The sequence below is a fragment of the Lontra canadensis genome, unplaced genomic scaffold (assembly GCF_010015895.1).
Source record: "Lontra canadensis isolate GAN:19392208 unplaced genomic scaffold, GSC_riverotter_1.0 scaffold11, whole genome shotgun sequence".
In the NCBI taxonomy this organism is placed as follows: Eukaryota; Metazoa; Chordata; class Mammalia; order Carnivora; family Mustelidae; genus Lontra; species Lontra canadensis.
In genome coordinates, this window is record NW_022631005.1 from 11,617,460 (window position 1) to 11,639,273 (window position 21,814).

Sequence of the window (21,814 nt, forward strand, 5' to 3'; positions counted from 1 at the left end):
TAAGTGCTTTTCAAGAGTGTACTAAATTTAACATACCTTTGTGCATTTGTTACAATACAGATAAATACTATAATATCTATAAATTAGTGATAGAAGAATAAAAAAAATACATAATCTACTCAAAGGGGACACATTTTACACTTTCATGTAAACTCTAGATTTTAAATAGTTACAACCATAAACTGTTTTATAGACAATCTTGCTTCTAGACATATATGTAATTTGGTTTTAAAGTTTTTTCTTTTAGAGCAATGAAGCAAAAGTGTTAAAATATAATAGTATGTATTTGTTATATAGCATTCTCTTTAGGTTGCCTATACCATATAGAAAAGAAAAAAGAAAAGGGTATTGCTAGACAAGGTGCTAAACTATAAATATATGTTTATCTTTTGAAATTGGTCTTTTAATATACAAAGGTCTTGTTTTAAAAATAGCACTTGTGAATGTAAAATTAAGATTTTTAAAATAGGGCACCTGGGTGGCTCAGTGGGTTAAAGCCTCTGCCTTCGGCTCAGGTCATGATCCCAGGGTCCTGGGATCGATCCCCGCATCGGGCTCTCTGCTCTGCAGGGAGCCTGCTTCCTCCTCTCTCTCTCTCTCTGCCTGCCTCTCTGCCTACTTGTGATCTCTGTCTGTCAAATAAATAAATAAAATATAAAAAAAAAAAAGATTTTTAAAATATATAGCAAACACTTTGCTATAAACTGTTGCAATATAAACCAAAGAACTATCTTCACAATTTACAACTTGAATCAGTTCTTCTTAATCTTTAAAATTAAATGGTTATTGCCAAACAAAGCAGCAAAATTTACATTAGAAGTTATAAAATAAAATGCTGGTGGAATACAGTTTTTTTAAAAAGGGAATTATTATTGGTGAATATTTACAATTATGTATTAACTATCTTAAAATATTGATAATCCATTTCTAATAGTTTTTTTTTTTAAGATTTTATTTTTTTGACAGAGAGAGACACAGTGAGAGAGGGAACACAACAGAGGGAGTGGGACTCTGGGATCATGACTTGAGCTGAAGGCAGATGCTTAATGACTGAGCCACCCAGGCGCCCCTCTAATAGTCTACTTTAAATATAGGGGGAAAGAATAGTAATGTTCACTTTTATAAAAGGTAAAATTGAAAACCACCTAAATGCTCCACAGAGAATAAATTCTACCCAACTGATAGAAAATAATGGAAAGTAAATATCATTTCAGTAGCCACATAAATAATGTGGAAAATGTATATATGCTATATAACATTAGGTGAAGAAAATAAGAATCAAAACTAAGAGGTCAATCATGTTTTAAAATATAGCAATATAAAAGACTAAAAGGAAATGTCTTTAAAATAGTTTTAAAACAAGCACCTGTGGAAATTCATCTTCATCTGAGCTGTGAAAGTCATATTGCTTAATATCACTCTTATTGATCACAGGCAATGTCTCAGGAGTGGGTTGCTGAGATGTTATCAAAGCCTCTGCTTTAGGCTTCTTTGGGTACTTCTTCTTTTGACGAACCACATCAGAAGCCTCTTCTTTCAAAGACAAATGATGAGGGTGCTGTTTACATGACGATTTTTCCCCCAAAAGGAAGAAATGAAAATCATTTTAGAAATCATGAAAAACTATACTGCTCTTTGAAAAACATACATTTTTACCCAGGAGGTGATTTTATTTACTGTTTTTAGTAGGCAAAAATTATGTGATCATAAATTGAAAAATGTTTTACTTTTTGCAAGTTGTGATTAAAAATCATAATGGTACTTAATTTGTTTTTTATATTGTTATTTATACTTAAACTAAGATGTTAGTGATTTTTAATAATTGCTCTATTATTATGCAAGCATTTAAAAGTACTTAAATTCAATTTTATTTAAATCCACTGTATTAATGATAATGAACTTTATTTTTCAAATAACTTGAATTAGATTATAAATTCATTAATTTATTTCTACACTTATTTCCAATCTACAGCTAGTAATTATTTTGAGGAAAAATAAGTTTATTAACTAGAAAAAAAACTTTTACTTTTTAGAATGCATAATTACTGTCTTCACTGAACAATAACTGTTCAAACTGTTCTCAAGTACCCCAGAATTCTGTAACAGCACTTGAGAGGCCATCTGGCAAGAAAGTGACTGATGGGGTAGGTTTCCAGGCCCCCTTGCTCTCCACTCCTCAGCGGAGAAGTTCTGTTTCTATGCATTTTAACATAACAGTATTCCATTTAATAAGTAGTGATTCACTACTTAAAAAGCTTGAAAATGATTATTCTAAGCACCAAAGTACAAGCAATATGAAAGTGAAAAATTATTTAGGAAGTTCTACATTTTCCATGTAGTCCACATTTTTGTTAAAACTACTGCAGGGTCAAAAATGGTATACACAATGAAAGTGCTGCTTAAATAGCAAATTATTTAGTGATATAGCTAAGTCTCATACAAGGATATAGCTAAGACATCAAAAAGAAAACTCCTACCTCTTAGAAACTGCCTATATTTTAAGGTGGGATGTGCGACCAAGCAAATACAGTTATCTCTGTATAATGAGGTAGAGCAACAATGGATGCAACCGTATCTTCTAACACTAGTAAACAGGGTGAGTGTTTATTCTTACAGATAATCTAAAATAGGAATCAATATATAATAAAAGCTGATTCTGTCAGTAATTTCAGGTTAAGATTTCATATTCTATGCCTATCAATCATATACCTGAAAAAAGCATTAGTTTATATAAAATGGATTTAAAAAAATAACTTAGAAAATTACATTTATTGCACTGGTAAATTTTTGGCTATAGAGGCAAGTGTGATTGAAAATCAGGTAGGTGGGCTAGATGCCTGTGATGAATAAGAAAGAACTTTGGTGTTTAAATTGACATCAGTTGAATAAAAGGAGGAGTCTTCCTGCTCCACATTCTTCTTTGACCTTTAAGAATGAACCCATGAAAAGTAAGAATTGTGTACATTTTTTAAAAGATGAATTTTCCACAAACACCCTATGTTGCTTTTTAAATCCTGCTACATAGAAAGCTCTATCTAAATACTCAAGTCAATACTTCTTTCTTATTTAAAACTAAACTCCTTAAAGTTTTATTAATTTTTATTATTTCTTAATTGAATACTTTAATTAATGTACCACATGAATCCTGAATAAATAAAATTCCTCAAAGTCTAAGAGACTAAAATAATCTTGGAGTCTAGATCTTTCTAATAGGAAGAAAACAGGATTTGAATGTTACAGGACTTCTTCAAATCACTCCAACTAGATAGCAGTTGATAAATGCTGGTTCTGGAAGTGATGATGAAAGTAAGAGTAACTTTCAACAGTCTCAATGAAGAAAGCTTTAATCTTAAGATTTTGATGCCTGCCACTCCAACAAAGGATTTGTTAAAGCTAGTGATAAAAAGTTGACTTTAGTTTACCCATATTCTGTAGGGAAGCAGATGGCATAGTGAAAAACACACGGTTTTTTGTTGTTAGACCTGGACCTAAACCTTGAATCAGCCCCTTATCAGCTATACGATCTAGAAGTCATACCAGGTTAAAATCTGTGTCAAAGGGCTTCTGTAAGGATTAATGAGTTAATTTGTATGTAAAAATTCCTAGCAAGTGCTTGGCAAATAGTAAAAACAACGCATGTTAATTATGTTTTCCCTTAACCAACGTATACTAAGACAAATGATGAAACCAGTAATTGTCTGATCAATATTACCATATGGGCTTCTCCCCAGAGGATATTCACCTTAGTTTTACATTCTTGGACTTTGTGATGATTTCCATTATGAAGAGTTGCTGGAGTGGCATATAACTCTTTGTCTGATCTATTGATTTTCACTTCATTAAGGATTTCACCACCATAGTCTCCCAAATGATATCTTGGAAAGGTAACAAAATATAAGAAAATGTTTTATAGTTTAAAAATAAAAACAATGATATTGCAATGAACTGGAACACAACTAATCAAATAGAATCAACAATTAATCAGATTATTCTTAACAGAGAAAACTTACAGGAATAAAGCAGCTCATATTTGGGATTTACCAACCAAAAAAACCCAAGGAATCTCTGAAGGAACGCAAAAGACAAATTTCTCACATATTTAATATTTTCAAACACTGAGAAATGATGTTTAGAATGCTTACCTCAGGAATCACATAAAACTGTTAGGTTTTATATAGTTTATTTAACTATATAGGAAAATGACTATTATATTAGAGACACATTTTTTTTTTAAAGATTTATCCATTCTAAAGATAGAGTGCGTGCAGGAAGGGGAAGCGCAGAGGCAAAAGCAGAGAGAGAATCTCCAGCAGACTCCCTGTTGAACATGGATGAGGGGGGCTTGATCCTAGGACCCTGAGATTATGACCCGAACTGAAATTAAGAGCTGGATGCCTGAGCTACCCAGGTGCTCCATGGAGAACACATTGTTAAAATGGACTGAAACAAAAAATGCTTACTACCTAGTCAGAAAACAAAATCATCTAAACATTCATTTCCCTCAAACTTTAAAGGAAACTTAAATAAAAAGAATGGTCAAAATGACCCCCAGGTTCTTTTCTAAATAAAATTCAATGATTCTGAAAAAAAAAAAAAAAAAAAAAAAATAAAAAATATTAAGTGTCTTAGAGGAGCTATACATATTACACACAAATTTGAAATCCAAACTGATAATCTAGGTTTTTTTTTTTTTTTTAAATAGTAACACATGAATTCTTCAAAAAATGTAGAATTTGAGAATCTACTCCAATTGTTTTAAAGCTGGGCAAAAAACAAAACAAAACATACTGTTTGGTCATATTTTACCCAACATCTGGCTAAAGCTGTGATTAGTATATAACAGTAGCAATGTTACCTTTTCTCCACAACTTCTAAGGTTAAGTGCAATAGTTCTCGTTTTGTTTTCTCTCTTCTCTTAATCATTTCCAAAATTGTTATGGCTCTACTAAACTCTCGTCTCAACTTCAACATCTTTTCATAAGAGGCTTCATCATTCTTACGATTCTATTGAAAATAAATTTTAGAAGAATAAACAATTAATCCAAATATCCATATTTCCATTTTCATTCAACAAAATCTTATGAGATCCAAGTATGTTCCATAAAAGCAAAATGTTAAAAATGTTAAATGTAAAAAATCATCTTAATCAGCAACTACATAAGAGAACCTATCTATTTAACTCTGAAAATAGAAGTATAAGCAAATAGCTCTCAAATATTAAAAAAAAAAAATATTGCCCATTGTTGAAAAGATGGAGTAACAGAAGGGATCATTCCATTGTAAACAAAATTTTAAGTCTGCCTGAAACAAAACGTAGTGTACCAGAAAATGTAGTCCATTCAAATTGATGCAAGGTGTTTTCCAGTGACAGAGAGAAACAGTTCTGTCAAATCAAGGTTACCTAAAAATAGCCAAAATGGGTCTCTATCCATCCATCCAGCTCTGTAATTGTGGGCTGGAAGGTTCAATATACCACAATATAAACACTTGCCTTGACAAGCAAAACCACTCAGAAACTCAAGATATAAAACTGAAAGTCGGATATAAAACATCTCAAGGAATGTAATTATTATGTTTCAAAGTAATTAACACCTCTCATTGCAGGGCAAAAACCAAGTGAAAACTGAATTTTGGAGTATTGTTAAGAAGTTCCTTCTTCTTAAGAAGATTTAATTAACAATTCAGAGTGAAAGTCCTGCTTAGTAATTAGACAAGGCTCATTTGTAATTAGCAGCATCTATCTGCCTACGAAAGTTACGGTTAATATATTTTGTTTAATCAAATAACCACAGAATATTTATATTAGGCATGGAACTATTTGCTTAAAAACAGACCTTATTCTATGTATCTTATTATTCTATGTATCTTATTCTTATTCTATGTATCCAGACAGACTGCACTTACACAATCTTTCCACCCTTGAGTTAATAACTCAATATGACATTACGACCTAGCAATTGCACTAGGTATTTACCCAAGGGATACAAAAATAGTGATCTGAAGGGGCACATGTACCTCAATGTAAGAGCACTATCCACAATACCCAAAATATGGAAAAAGCCCACATGTCCGTAGACTGATGAATGAATAACGGATGTGTGTGTGTGTGTGCCTGTCTCTCTTTCTATATATACATATATAAAATGAAATATTACTCAGCCATAAAAAAGAATGAAATCTTGCCACTTGCAATGGCATGGATGGAAGTAGAGTGTATTATGCTAAGTGAAATTGTCAGTGAGAGAAAGATAAATACCCTATGATTTCACTCATATGTCGAATTGAAGAAACAAAATAGATAAACATGGGGGAAGGGAAGGAAAAATAAAATAACAGAGAAGGAGTCAAACCATAAGAGACTCTTAACTATAGAGAACAAACTGAGGGTTCCTGGAGGGAAGGTGGGTGGGATATGGGATAACTGGGTGATGGGGATTAAGGAGGGCACTTGATGTAATGACCACTGGGTGTTATATATAAGCAATGAATCACTAAATTCTACCCCTGGAACTAATACTATACTATGTGCTAACTAACTAGAATTTAAATAAAACCTTGAAAGAAAAAAAAACCCAATATATTAAAGAGATTACTGGGGACACAGACTTGGCAGGAGTAAAAGCTGTTGTCACTTCATCAAGCAAAGATCACAAATATTTAGTGTGCTTGCTAAGAGCAAAGCAGATATGGAATATATTCTGGAAGAAAGAATTTATAAATACCTGTTATGACAATTTGGACAGTTTAAGAAATCAGGATTTATGAGCATATCCTAATGATGTGATGTGAAAAATTACTTGTAAATATTAACCAAATCTTTTGTACTGCTCCTCTCTTCTATTGTCAAGATCAAGTATGTTAAGAGTGGTTAAAAAAGAATGCAATGTGACATTACGATGAACCTGAAGCCAGGTTTCATAACTAGAGGATTATAAAGGAAAAAATAAAACTTGAGAAAGACTCAAAGTTTTACACTCTTTTATGTGTTTCTTGTATTTGAAAATTAATCATCACCTATAAATCATAACTTAAACTAAGTACCTTTTAAGGTACTACCTACTTGTATTTTAAAATGCTATGTTAGTAAGTCTTTTACCTTATCAAAAGGAAATTAATCTTCTCCCCTCCTTCTAGTACTACGTAAGAAAAGGCAAAATCTAAAGTACAGTTTTGAGCAAAAATTTTTGGCAAGCAGGCAACAATAATACCTTCCAACTGAATAAAATTAACATGACCAAGAGCAAATATTAAAGTGTCCCCCTGTATAGAGTACTGCACAGGTCCCCTACCCTCAAAAGGCTTAAAGTCTACTAATAATGAGACACACAGATTCAAAGATGAATAATAATACAAGGCCACATCCCACCTGAACAATATTCAAAAGTGCACAAGAACGTTTTAAGATTACCCTCCTCTTCACTAAGTGTTCCTTGCGGCCTACATGCTTCTGCCCTGTCTTAACCAGTCATTTCCCGCTCTCTTTAGACCCAAATAACTACCCTTTCTAATTTTTCCTTTCTCTAGCCCTGTCTTTTATTTTGAAATGATTTCAGATTTACAGTTACAAAACAGTATCAAGAATTCCTATATATCTTCACCCAGATTGCCTAAATGTTATTATTTTACATTTGCTTTATCTCTATGTATGTATGTATGCATATTATTTAATCTATACTATTATGGACTAAATGTTTGTGTACCCTGAAAATACATGTTGAAACTCCAAGCCCTAAATGTGATGTTATTCAGAAGAAGGGCCTTTGGGAGGTGATTAGGTCATGAGGGTGGAGTCCTCACAAATGGATTTGTATGCTTATAAAAGAGATCCGAGAAAGCTTTCTTCTCCTTCCACCATGTGAAGACACAGCAAGATGACTTCTGAACCAGGAAGTAGGCCCTCACCACACACTGAATATGCTGGTACCTGTATCTCAGACCTCCTAGCCTCTAGGCCTGTGACAAAGAAATATTTGCTGTTTAAAAAACTCAGTCTCTGGTATTTTTGTTACAATAGCCTAAATGGACTAAGATAAAGATATATACACACACACACACACACACACACACACACACACACACACATAAACACATACACAAATATGTAAAATTAGTAGTTATATTTAAAAAAATTTTTGAGACTAGTTGAATATATTACCGCCCCTTCATCCCTAAGCACTTTAATATGGACTATACAGAAACAGTGATACTCTCTTATATAACCAATACTAGTTTCAAAATCAGGAAATTAACATTTATTTTATTCATATTTCACTAATTATCCCACTAATGTCCTTTTTGACAACAAATATAATTGTTAAATACATTTTTAATATGTCTGCATAATTGTTGCTATGAAGGACATTAGTGGGACAATTTTTATTATTAAATTCACTCATAATATCAAATTTTTTCTTGGTCTAGGATCTGATTCAGGATTACAAATGTACTTAGTTGTCATGTCACTTTAATTTCCTATGATTTGGAATCGTTCCTTTGTCTTTCTACAGTGATCACGACCTTTACATTTTTTAAAAAGAATTATTTATTTATGTTGGGGGGAGGAGTCTTAAGCAGACTCCACACTGAGTGCAGAGCCTGACACAAGGCTCCATCCCACGACCCCAAGATCACAATCTGAGCTGAAACCTAGAGGTGGCTGCTTAACTGACCATGACATCCAGGCACCCCATGATCTTGACATTTTTAAAGAATAGAAGCCACTCATTTTTGTAGGGATGTTCCTCAATTTGGGTTTCTTTAATGTTTTTCCATAATTTAATTCGGGTTATATTTTCTTAATAGGATTATCATGTAAGTGGTATTGTATCCCTCTCCTATATCAGGAGTTAAATGATACTTATTTGTCTCCTTACTGTTGATGGTAACTTTGTTCACTTGATTAAGATGGTGTCAGCTTTCTTCAAATAACTGTTTTTTCCTTTTTTAATTAAAAAATTATGTACCTTGTTTCTCATCAAATTTCCTCCCAATACTTTATTATTATTATTATTACTATCATGGTTGCCAAATGGCGATTTTCAAACTTCCTCATTCCACTGCCACTCAAAGGTAAAATTCTGTTAAGGAAAAGTGTTCCCTTCTCTTTTATCAATCAATCCACCTACCAATCATCCATCCATCCATCCATCTGTCCATCCATCTATTTATATCAGTATGGACTCATGGGTTACTATGGGTTATTCATTACTCTATATTTATATTGATACTTAGAACTGTCCCACATCTGGTTAGTAAAGTTCCCCTTCAAGCTGGCTCTTCAGGCCGTCTGAGATCAGTCCAACATTCCTTAATTTTCAATCAACAGTCTTACTTTCTGGCATAGCAGAATGTTCCAAGCTTATCGTTATACCTTCCTAGCCCTCAACCAGGAAACACCATTTTCCTAAGAAAATGGTATTTAAAAATGATGATCTACGTAGTAGGCATGCTCACTGCTACTCAGCATTATTGCTTCTAGACCCTCTCAGCAAACAGAACTTAAGAAATAACACCTGTAATTGTATAGGTACATATACATGCACAGATCCACATCTATTTCTGACTCTTTCTCTATAAAACAGTGAGTTCATACTGACATTTTCTCCATGCTTTTAAGATGGCCCTAATCCTGTTTTCAAATCCACTCATTTTCTTTATCCGTCATCACAATGGTCTCTGCTCTGGACCAACTCTTTTCTCCCTGTTCCCAGTTACATATTATAGTTCTGACCTACTGCCAAATCTCTAGGAAGTGGTTCTCAAACTGCTGCACTTTTTCACTTTTAAATTGTTGCACTTCAGAATTAACCACAGATCTTTTTGTAACCAAGGATAATTCAAAGGAGACTGTCATATGCAGCCAGACTGAGAACAACTACTCTTGAGTTTCCTCTCCTGTCTATCTTGTTTATTCTGGGCCACAAAGAAGGATGAGAGAAAGTACAGTTGTTAACAGTTGTATCTATGGGGTTAAACATATTAAACACACATGCTGATTCAAGACTTTCCAATCAGTGCTTTCAGACATGCTGGTGCCTTAACACTTTCTCATTTAAGAATGCCCTTAAGTACTTAAGCACTTGCAAATTAAATATTAGTTAAGTGAATTAAATTCTAGACTGCCAAGAAAATATTTCAAAAGTCCTTTATTTTAGAACCTTTATATCTAGCTATATACACGTTTTCAATTTTGTGGAAACAGAAAAGAAAGTAGAGAACCATTGTTAGCTGTATTCATTTTTGTATATCCCATGCTTGCCCACCTCTGGAACACCTAGGGGTATCTACTGTTGACTGCTTTTCCAACGTTCTCATTTTGAAACACATAAATATTTCTAAGCAGTATTAGTGTGCATGAAGGGGTCTTGGTCCCACAACTGAAAACAGAGAGGAATAAAAAGACTACCAGAAAAGAAAATGGACCACTCTACAGAGGAAGGTCAAAATAACAGACAAAAGAAAGGGTAGAAATTAGTGTCAGGAAAAAGTGGTAGTAGTTATTTGCAATGGTGAAGCACCTAAATGTATGAACTCAATCTAGCAATTCTCAATATACACTGGTTAGAAAACAATGATTTAACCTATTTAAGAATTAAACGGATTTAAATATTTAGAATATTCTTTACATGTCAATAAATACTGCTCATTTTAAGTACCCACTCACTAAAAGAAGTCCAATGATACTCTTCCTTCAAAACACACTGCTGAAAGTCTATGTTTTGCAATACAGCTGAATCAATCACATTGCTTTTAAAGAGTTTACTTATTTATCTGAGAGAGAAAGCATGAGCAGGAGGAGGAACAGGGGCAGATGGAAAAGCAAACTCCCTGCTGAGCAGGGAGATATAGGGGTTGATCCCAAGACCCGAGGATCATGACCTGAGCTGAGGGCAGATGCTTAACCGACTGAGTGATCCAGGTGCCCCAATTATATTTTTTTAAAAAAGCAGATGGTAGTTCAGATTTTTCAATGGTTCAGAAAAACCTCTCCTTCCTCATGTTCAATTGTCTATATTTATAAACTTACCTCATGTTAGTCTTTTCTTAGCAAGATGTTAAATCTTCATAAAGTAGCTTAGATCTCCTTAGCTAAGAACTAAAATGCCAAATTGAAAACTTAGCCTGGGTTAGGGTATGTCATCTACACTTGGGAAATCAAAGAAAGACTTACACAAAATGGTTGTTAACCAGTAGGAGAATTGCTCCTAAAATACACTATTCCTGGCAGCTGTTACGCTTCATAGCTGTTATATTAACACCTGACAATGACAAGGCTTTTAATGTTAGGAGAAACAGGAATCCACAGAAAATGCTTTGCCTCCAAATCACAATTACTCATGGCTTTTACATTTATATGTTCCAATTTTTTGCGGGTTAGAGAATGTACTACTATGTATGGTGTTTACTGTTAATTATGAGAAATGGAAGACAGTGAATACCCCCTCTGAAGTAACAGGTTCCTCTATACCTTATCATTCCACAACATGAGACCTTTTTCTCTCAAAATTCCAGCTCATACTGCTTCTAAAAGGCAGATGGGGACAAGTTCATCAATTTGAAATTTGCCATAATGGACAACTCAGAAAAGAAGAAAAACATTCCACTGTTACTTTTGACTACTGGCAGAACAGGCTTGAAAATGAACTTTCCCTACTTCTCATGACCCAATAGTAGGTAGAGGGAGTAAAGTCCATTTTTATTTGCAAGAATTAGAATGTGGTTTCAAAGGAGATATAAGTTCTTAAGCTGCCTAAGAGGATATGTATAGAATGTATATATAATTTACCGAAGAGCTCAAATTTCTGAGGTACATAAAGATATATAACTCCTTTTACTACTTCAATTTCAAGTCTGAAACGGTATAAACAGACCTATAAAGGGCATGGGTATTAGATATTATACCAACAGAAGCCGACCGAAGGAAGCTACTGAAGAGCAGGATTTCTAACGTTAAGTTTAACAATGTTATTAGCTCCCCTGTAAGTTCAAAGTATTCAAAATTATTGAAGTTATTAGCAGAAAAAAAATTGGTCTTAAGTACTATTAAGGCACACTCAATTAAATCTAATTTGCACATTACCTTTCGAGTTTGCATTTTCTCTGTTCTCCTCCGAAAGGCAACATAAGGGTCATTGTTGGTAGAGCCGTCTCTTTTCTCTTGTTTTATCTGAGGAATGAGGGATGGCCCCCTGCAGTTTTTACGTTTTCTTACCCAGTAGTCATACACAGCTTTAATAAGGTAATCATCTTCATTTAGCAGCAGTTTTGCTTCCTGAAGTGTTACAAGCTAAATGAAAAATACAAATTGTCATCAGCCATAAGGTTTGAAAAAGAGAAATCAAAGTTAAGCTATATATACCTATAGAAAAAAATGTCATCAGTCTAACAATTATGATCAGACGTCACAATGGCAGAAAACACAATTCAATTTTGAAATTTTATAAAGGATTTATTAGTAAAAAGATTTATCTAAAAAATTGTATTTTGCTCTGAGAGATACTAAGTACCACAACTTATAATATTTAAGAAGCCTAAATGAACAACACTTGAGAAGATTTATGGCTCAGTTAAGTCTGTTGTTATGTCTGGAATAGTGATCCTAGGATGGTTCCTCTAGGAACTGTCACACTGGTATTTTAGGGATCCACTTCTTTATCACTGCAGTCCATATAAAATTGACGTACTTGGTCATATCTATTTCTTTACTGCTGGTAAAGATAAAATAGATTGATCAGCTTTAGCGGAATGAATTATGGGTTAATCACATCCATCTACAGTGAACTCTAGAAAAAGATAATGGGAGCTTTAAGACTCCAGTTTTAAGACTGGAAAACATCAGTGAAGGGCATTCCAATCTTTTTACTTTTATCATTTTGGAGATGAAGATTTGTTTTAAAACAAATTGAGATATCTCCTAAGAAATGTTTTCCTAAAACTTGAAAATGAAGGGGGAAATTTTCTTTCTGAAACGGTAAGATCAATATAGGAATTGATCTGATGGTTGTTATGAAGTCAACTGAAGACAGCATGACCCACCAAATAAATCTGATTTCTCATACTGGTATAATTTCATGGAATAAACGCAACGGTCATTGGACTTCCAGTCCTATGATGGTGATTACCAGGGCTAATTAGTTGGTTTCTTCTTATAATCTGGCTGCCAAGACTGGCCACAGGAAGAGAATATACTGACAATGACAATTCAAGTATTCTAGTCCATGTAATGATTACATTTAGTGCAATAAAATTATATGTGGCCATAGTTTGGCTTAATCAATGTCTCAGTGAAGTCATATTAAATTCATCTGAATGGCTGAGTAACTTGGGTCTTTAAAGTGGTGGGCCAGAGCCTGGAACAAGATATCAAGCCGAAAGAACTAATACTTCCAAACATCAACTTTAAACGGGCACCTTTGTTAGCTGAAGTTCTCTGGAATAGTTCAAGGTCTAGTGGTAGAGTAAGAACCAAGCTTTCTGGATCTAATAAAATTCGACCTCATGCTTACAGCATCGTAACATCACTGGGAGCTTTTGTGTGCCCTGGGAACCAAGGGAAACAATGCTGTGATATGCTACACATCTTCCAACTGTTTGGACATTCTGCTTCTGATAAAATGTAACCTTCACTAGTGATATCAAGAACGTACTTTAACTTTAGAGTGGGGAGGAGGATAGGTTTCTTCCTATCAAGCCATAGAGCAGTAGTGAGATTCTTACATAATACTATCAGGATATTTTCCCTGCAGGAGATGTAAGGGGATTAAAACACTGCCTCAGATTTCCTTCTCTGCTGCTTTTTGCTCCTTCTACAAAGGTCCTTCTGCCTGGTTGATAAGTACTCTCTTTATATCTCAGATAATAAGAATTCAGCACACTGTTTACAATTAAACATCCTGACACTTCTTTCCAATGTTAACCATATTTCTCAGTTTACTGATGTTTTTATGTTGCTATACAGTGTATTTTTATTTTACTGAGTAATTGAGTTTTAATCATTCTGGTAAGATTATCTTTAGCTATTCTAAGGCAATTAGTATCACTTGTATCGTTATCATCATGCTGATAGCATCAATTTGAGTGGGTAAGAACTAGTTGTAGATAAAGTCGTCCCAAATTATTAGGATACAATTAAAAATCCACAAAATCAGAATCCTACTACTTTTCTATCTTAAGAAAAAAGTTCTGCCATTCAGCACTTTCTCTACTAGAAAGCAGTGGAAACCAGTATTTACTTGACAAAAAGGTCAGTGATAAAATTTATTATTTCCAAGATACCTCTGAGTTGTTTGATTTACTTACTTTGGGGGCTTGGAGAAGAGATAAAAATTATTCCACTAGTTGGACTTTTCTTCTAGATTGCCATTAGCTTCATGAGGACAAGGATCACTTAGTTTGTTTACATACAGATTCATGGTTCAGCAATTTTAAGAAATACATTTATAATACATAAATGAATAAACTATGTATAAAAAAGTAGTGTTTTAAAAATATAGTCAGTAAAGCAATAAACAATTAATAATCAACTACTATCAGTCTATCATTGTGTTACATAGGTTGTGGGGAAATTAGGGAAAAAAATTTCAAGATAAAACTACCACCAACAGAAACTCAGAATATGACAATCAAGGCAAGACAAATACAATTTAAACAATGAGAGAACAATGTCAGAACTTTAGAACTCAGTATTAGTGCATTAAGATACAGGACAGAACCACAAAATACTCCATCTGGGAGTGCTTGAGTGGTAGCTTAAGAGACAAGTATAATTTCTGAGGACAGATATTGAAGAAAAGAGCAACAAGAGGTAGAAGAGGAGGAGATGAAGAAAGAAGAAGAAAAGATTCGAGAAACGTGGAGGTCAACAGCATCCACTACTATGGGGATATTTAGTAGGATATGGGCTGAAATGAATGGATGATAATGAGAAGGCCATTGGTGACCTGGGTGCAATCAGTCTACTGAAATGCACTGGAGTAGAGAAAAACGTTAAACAGCATGTCTAACCTTTTTAAAATGTAACTGACGGAGAAAAAAAAAGGAGAGACAAAGGGTGGTAATTTATAGAGAAAGATGGGGTCAAATGAAAGGGTTCTCTTGGAAAAAGTGACCCTTGGCATATTTTTGGGCAAAGAGAGAATGAAGAAATGAGAGAAGAGATAATTAAAGATGAAATATGCAAGGAATATACTGGTGCACGAGGAAGAGTTAAAATGAAAATTTAGGGACTGAAGGAAAAGGGATAAAAAACACATCATTGTGAATTTTGGGAGTCACTGTAGTTAACTCTCTTAACTACACATGATACAGTATCATGTGTAGTTAAGAGAGTTAAGAAAAAAAAAAAAAAAAGAAAAGTAAACTTGAAAGGTCTGTGGACCACCTAGGTGGAGATGCCAACAGGAAGCACAAAAAGAGAAAAATGTCCTGGAGTTTGAGAAGGAGGTCAAGTGTAAGGATATACGTTTTATTACCCTCACAAAAATCCTTGCTAAGGGGATATTAACCCCAAACACACAGGATAAGACGACCAAGGACAGAATTTCAACAAACTCTGATGTTTACAGAAATTAATGGAAGGATTCAGTAAAAGACTTACGAGGAACAATCACAGAAAATAATTTAAAAAATCAGAAAAGAATAAAGTATATTCAAAAGACCAAAGGTGATGAGTTCAAAGAAATGAGGAAAGCTCAATTAAAATAAATGAATGGGGACTATACAATGATAGCATTTGGCTGTGATCAGTCTGATCAGTCTGTTTTTATGTCTTCTCTATCAACCTAATAAATATTGCTTTAACCACAAACTTGATTTCTTGCTTTGAGATCTGCTACTATGTCAGCTGCAAAAAAGGAAAAATAAAGAAACCCAGGAATCCATAGTTCAGGCAATTAGAATGACAATAGTCTTTGGTATCTTTAATCCTTAGTCCTAATAACAGGACCATTATCTTGGCCCTAAAATGAACCTCCACCTTTGTCTACACTTATGAAAGCAGGTGCTATCATGCTGAGCCTACCAGGCTTTAGGGTTTAAAGCCTGTCACTGAGGGAAGAGAAATAAAATAGGTATTTTACTGATTATACATAGATCGTTAATTGTATTGTTCACAAATGCTTTTTGTTTATCCTGTCCCCACTTAGATAATAAGCTCCCTAAGGGCAGAACTTCTGTCATCTCTGTTGTTCACCCAAGTACTAAATAATTATTACTTACAGAAATGAAATAAAGCAAATTACAGAACAGAGAGCTGAAGGCTTCACCACCAGTAATTTCTGAGCAATCAGGGAAAATAACAGAAATACCAAAATAAAGACTAAACTTAGGACTGCTAGAAAAGTTTGCATATTAAGAAGAAAAAATGAAATCATGCCTAATGCCTGTGATCAAAATCTTAGGAAAACTGCACTAATAATATTTTTGATACTCAATCTGATAATTAAAACAAATTTGCAATAAAAAAAGGCAATCTCTCAAAAACCAAGTTGAATTTTACAAAATTCAGTTTTCAATGTACTTCTTTTGATTGCACATCAACTATTACTTTCCATCCAAATAGGGGAAAAAGATTAGTAGAAAGGCAAAATATGCAGCAAAGTCCTCTCACAATAGAAAAGTTTTTTAAAATGTTCTCAAGAGCTGGTAATGCTTTAAGGATTTAAAGGACGTAACTTGGGAGGTAAAGGAAATAACGAATTTGTAATGGGTAAACTAGTGAAAAGTGTTTAAGAGTCTACTGTAAAACATTTATTTATTTCTGTAACTTACTAATTAATAACATTATATTAATACACCACACAGGTACACCAAGAAGTTATTTTAAAAAGTAGTTTATTTTTTAAATCCAATTACAATATCTATACATGTACATAACAGTAAATTAGCGAAAGAACATAAAAATCACCAATAATTCTATCACCTAAATAGAATCATTACTGGTATTTTGTTGGGCTTTCTTCATCTTTTATTCAATGCACACATATAAATATAAATGCTTTAAATGAATCTCAGAGATTTGTACTTAAACAATTCTGTATCCTTTTTTTGAACTCTAACATTATATAATGAGCAATTTCCACTGATATTCAAAATGGTTTTTAATGGCTGTGTGATATTCTACCCTACAGACAAGTTATTGTGAACATCCTTGTTCAAAAATCTTTGACATTTTCACTAATTTTTTTGAGAATGATTCCTAGAGGCAGGATTACTAAACCAAAAGGTACAAACATTTTAAGGTTCCTGACATATGTTGTCTAATTGCTTTCCAAAAAGACTATACCATTTTCAGTTCTCTATATATTTAGATAGTCCACTAAAGAAAATCATCTCCTTGTGAAAAATTTTTTTCTTCACTTAAAAATTTTAAATAATATGTAAGTAAAATTAAAAATACATCTAAAATGATAATGAGTACCTTAATAAACGTGAGCAACTAAGAAGGATTTGGTATGAGTTATCTGCCTTAGAGATACAACCAAGCAAATTTAGCCTTTGAAAAGGATCAAGATGTTGTATAGCATTGCAGCTAGTATTATTTTTATATCCAAACAAGAAGAAAGGTCAGAATAGTACTCTTCATACTCCTATTCAAAGAAATTATGCTTAAGTATTCAGTTCAAGAAATACTGTATATAGAAATTCTAGGAAAATTCAAAAGGCAGTAGAATACAAAACACTCAGGTCTAAAGAAAATGCAAAATAAAGTTGCTAACTGGATTAATTTTAAGAGAGGAGACATTTTTACAAGGTACAGTACCTGATTAGAACTGGCTTTTTCAAGTCTGTCAATCATAATTTCAAATTGCAAAGGCTTAATTTCCATCTTTCTGTTAAGTCTATTTAATAAGGTCTCATCTTCTGAATCCATATCATAATCTGGTTGCTCGTTGTCTAGATTAAAGGCTAGAAAAGAAAAGAAATATTCTTCAAACTGAGGAGAAATTATGGAGTTATATAGTGTTTATATTTGACCACAGAATACTTCCAAATTACAATGCACTGACCAAAGAGTTGCTCATGAGCGGACATCTAAAAACTGGTTCCTGAGTACACAGGAAACTAATGTAACATACACTCTGCACAGACTATTGTGTAAAAAATTAATAATAAAAAATTTAAATTGGTTTCAGAGACTAAAAGCACAGTGGAAGAAAAAATCTTAATTCATATATGACTTAAAGTATAATAGAATAGTAAAAGCAATAACTAAGATTAATTTATTTTAAAAATAAAGGATCACAACAACTACTAAATGGGAAAAAATATTTGCAAATGACATTATCTGATAAAGGGTTAGTATTCAAAAGATATAAATAACTTATACAACTCAACAACAAAAAAACAAACAATCCAACTAAAAAACAGGCAGCGGGGCACCTGGGTGGCTCAATGGGTTAAAGCCTCTGCCTTTGGCTCAGGTCATGATCCCAGGGTCCTGGGATCAAGTCCCACATCAGGCTCTCAGCTCAGCAGGGAGCCTGCTTCTCCATCTCTCTCTGCCTACCTCTCTGCCTACTTGTGATATCTGTCTGTCAAATAAATAAGTAAAACCTTAAAAAAAAAACAGGCAGAAGATATGAATAGACATTTTTCAAAAGGCATACAGACAGCAAACAGACACATGAAAAGATGCTCAACATCACTCATCACCTCGCAAATGCAAGTCAAAACTATAAATATATCACTTCACACCTGTCAGAATGGCTAAAATCAAAAACTCAAACAGTAAGTGTTGGTGAGGATGTGGAAAAAAAGGAACCATCTTGCACTTGTTTTTCTGTTCCCACATACATTGCTTGTTTTATATTTTTTACTTCTTACAGTGTCACATCTTACACTCTTGTGTATTTTATCTTTTTCTCTATGTGGGTGTAGAGGATAAATTGTAGAGGATAAATGCAAACTGCTGCAGCCACTGTGGAGTATGGAGGTTTCTTAAAAAGTTAAAAACAGAACCACAATATACTACTACCCACTACTGGGTATCTATCCAAAAAATAAAAAAAACACTAATTCATAGGGATATATGCACACCTATGTTATTGTAGCATTATTTAAAACAGCCAAACTATGGAAGCAGCTCAAGTATCCATCAACAGATGAATGGATAAAGAAAATATGGTACACATACAATGGAATATTATTCAGTCATAAAAAGAAATCTTGTCATTTGTAATGACATGCATGGAGCTAGAGAGTAAAATGCTAAGTGCAATAAACCAAAGAAAGACAAATACCATATGACTTTATGCATACATAGAATTTAAGAAAGAAAACAAATGAAAAAAGGAAAAAGAAAAGAGAAAGACAAACCAGAAACCAGGCTCTTAACTAAAGAGAACAGATTATCAGAGGGGCAGTGGGGGAAGGAGGAGGAGAGGTGTAATAGGTGAAGGGGATTAATTGTAGACTTACTCTGATGAAAAGTGAGCAATATACCCAATTGCTGAATCACTGTATTACGCAACTGAAACTAATATAATGCTATATATTAACTAAACTGGAATTAAAACAAAAAATTAAAAAATAAATACTTTTCACTAATAGAAAAAAATAAAACATCACAAATTATATGCCCAAACAGTAGCAATTATTTAAAAAAAAAAAAAAAAAAAGATGGTATGGATTTGTCAACATGGTAGTTTAGTAACGTAGTGAGAAGCTGCAGAAGAAAATTAAGACTCTAGAAACAAGGGCACCTGGCTGGTTCAGTCAGAAAATTATGAGACTCTTGATCTTGGGGTCATGAGTTCTAGCCCCATGCTTGTGTAGAGATTACTTAAACCAAATCTTAAAAAAAAAAAAGAGAGAGAAAAGAAAAGAAAAGAAAAGAAAGAAAGGAAGGAAGAAAAAAGACTCTAGAAATAAACTCAAGTACAAAGAATGAAATGGCATTTCAAAACACTGAGGATAAAGTAGATTATTAAAAAAGGGTCCCACTTACTAGTTATCTTTAAAAAACTTAACCTGGAATTCTACCTTATTCCTAATACCAATAAATGATATATTTAACAAAATTTCATAGTAAAAAATAAAACAAAAAAATGCTAGAAGAAAATGCAAGGGGAAAATGTATGGGTGGATACAAGCTCAGAAGCCATAAAACTGATTAAATACATGGAAACACAAAAACAAGATATGTTTCACTTATCAAATAGACTAAAATCTAAAACTTGGTGATATACTATTTTGGAGTGAATGGGGGACTGAAGAGGAAATTAAAGCTGTTTTTTTGTTCAATTAAGAACACATACTCTTGGACTTGTCAATACTATTTCTAGGAATTTATCCTCTACACCCACATAGAGAAAAAGATAAAATACACAAGAGTGTAAGATGTGACACTGTAAGAAGTAAAAAATATAAAACAAGCAATGTATGTGGGAACAGAAAAACACGATGGTTTGTACATACATGCAGTAGATGGAAGCCCTAAAAATGAATGACAACAATGTATGTATACTAATATGGAAAGAAACCAATCTTAACAGGCAAGAAAAGCTAAGGTACAGAATAGTGTACATGTGTACTTACACATATTTTAAAAATATAGAGTATGTATGTATACATAGATACATACTCTTATAAATGCACAGCATTTTTTTAAGGATTTATAAATTTATTTGAGAGAGAGAGCAAGCATGAATGGCAGAGACAGAGAGGAAGAGAGAATCTCAGGCAGATTCCATGCTGAGTGCAGAGTTTGAAGCAGGACCTGGAGGTCAGGACCTCACAGTCCTGGAGGTCAGGACCCCAGCGGGAAGCAGGAATCTGATGCTCAACCAACTGGACCACCTATATGCGCCCAGAATATATTTTTTTAAAAGATATCATTTATTTATTGGACAGAGAGAGAGAGAAAGCACAAGCAGGGGAGAGGGGCAGAGGGAGGAGAAGCAGGCTCCCCACAGAGCAGGGAGCCTGATGTGCAGCTTGATCCCAGGACCCTGTGATCACGACCTGAGCCGAAGGCAGATGCTTAACCAACTTAGCCACCCAGGCGTCCCAGAATGTATTTTTTATATAGTAAACAAAGATATGTTTTTAAAAGGGTAAGGAGAACACACACATACACACATATGCTCTCTTATAATCACACAGAGTATTTTTGAAAGGATACACAAGCAAGTGGTAATAGCTTTCCACTTCTGGGAGGGAGACTGTATATGTAGAGAAGTGAGTGTAATCTGCTGTTTGAATATACAAGGCATTTACAAGGTGACTGGTTATAGCTTAGAGAATTTATAAAACAGAGGTGGTCTAAAATTAGCTGATAGAGCACATATTACTTCTTGCTAAAGGTACCTTTCAAAGTCCCTTATATTACCTTTTACTTGGATATATTCATATTCAAGTATCCAATATGCATAGCTATGCAGTGGAATGAAAATACAAAGAACCCAGAAGAAGAAATAATGCAAGAAAACTTCTCAGAGCCAAAAAATGACAAGTTTTCAGATTAAAAGGGTTTACTGCTTATGGCAACATTATCAACAAAAGCCAAACTATGGAAAGAGGCCAAATGCCCACTGATGAATGGATAAAGATGATGTATACGTAACACATATATGTGTATATATATACACACACATATAGGTGCACAATGAAATACTACTCAGCCATCCAAAAGAATGATATCTTGCCATTTGTAATGACATGGGAAGAGCTAGAGTGTATTACACCAAGCAAAATAAGTCAATCAGAAAAAGAAAAATACCATATGATTTCACTCATGTGGAATCTAAAAAACAAAACTGATGAACATATGGGAGAGTGAAAAAAAAAGAGAGGGAGAGGGAAACATATCATGAGA

At 33.6% G+C, this 21,814-nt stretch overlaps 1 protein-coding gene across 4 annotated transcripts in view; it reads right to left on the reverse strand.

Annotated features, from left to right (window-relative positions):
- The window catches only part of EPC2 (enhancer of polycomb homolog 2), a 110,787-nt gene that overhangs the window by 18,928 nt on the left and 70,045 nt on the right, over positions 1–21,814 (reverse strand). For 3 of the 4 annotated variants that reach the window (XM_032856098.1, XM_032856097.1, XM_032856100.1), the window contains 5 exons: positions 17,759–17,904; positions 12,080–12,286; positions 4,856–5,004; positions 3,743–3,875; positions 1,367–1,558 (listed from right to left, as the gene is read on the reverse strand). In XM_032856098.1, coding sequence (XP_032711989.1) covers positions 1,367–1,558; positions 3,743–3,875; positions 4,856–5,004; positions 12,080–12,286; positions 17,759–17,904 — 827 coding nt within the window. The remainder of the gene's footprint in view (positions 1–1,366; positions 1,559–3,742; positions 3,876–4,855; positions 5,005–12,079; positions 12,287–17,758; positions 17,905–21,814) is intronic. The other variant, XM_032856099.1, reaches the window with a different exon arrangement.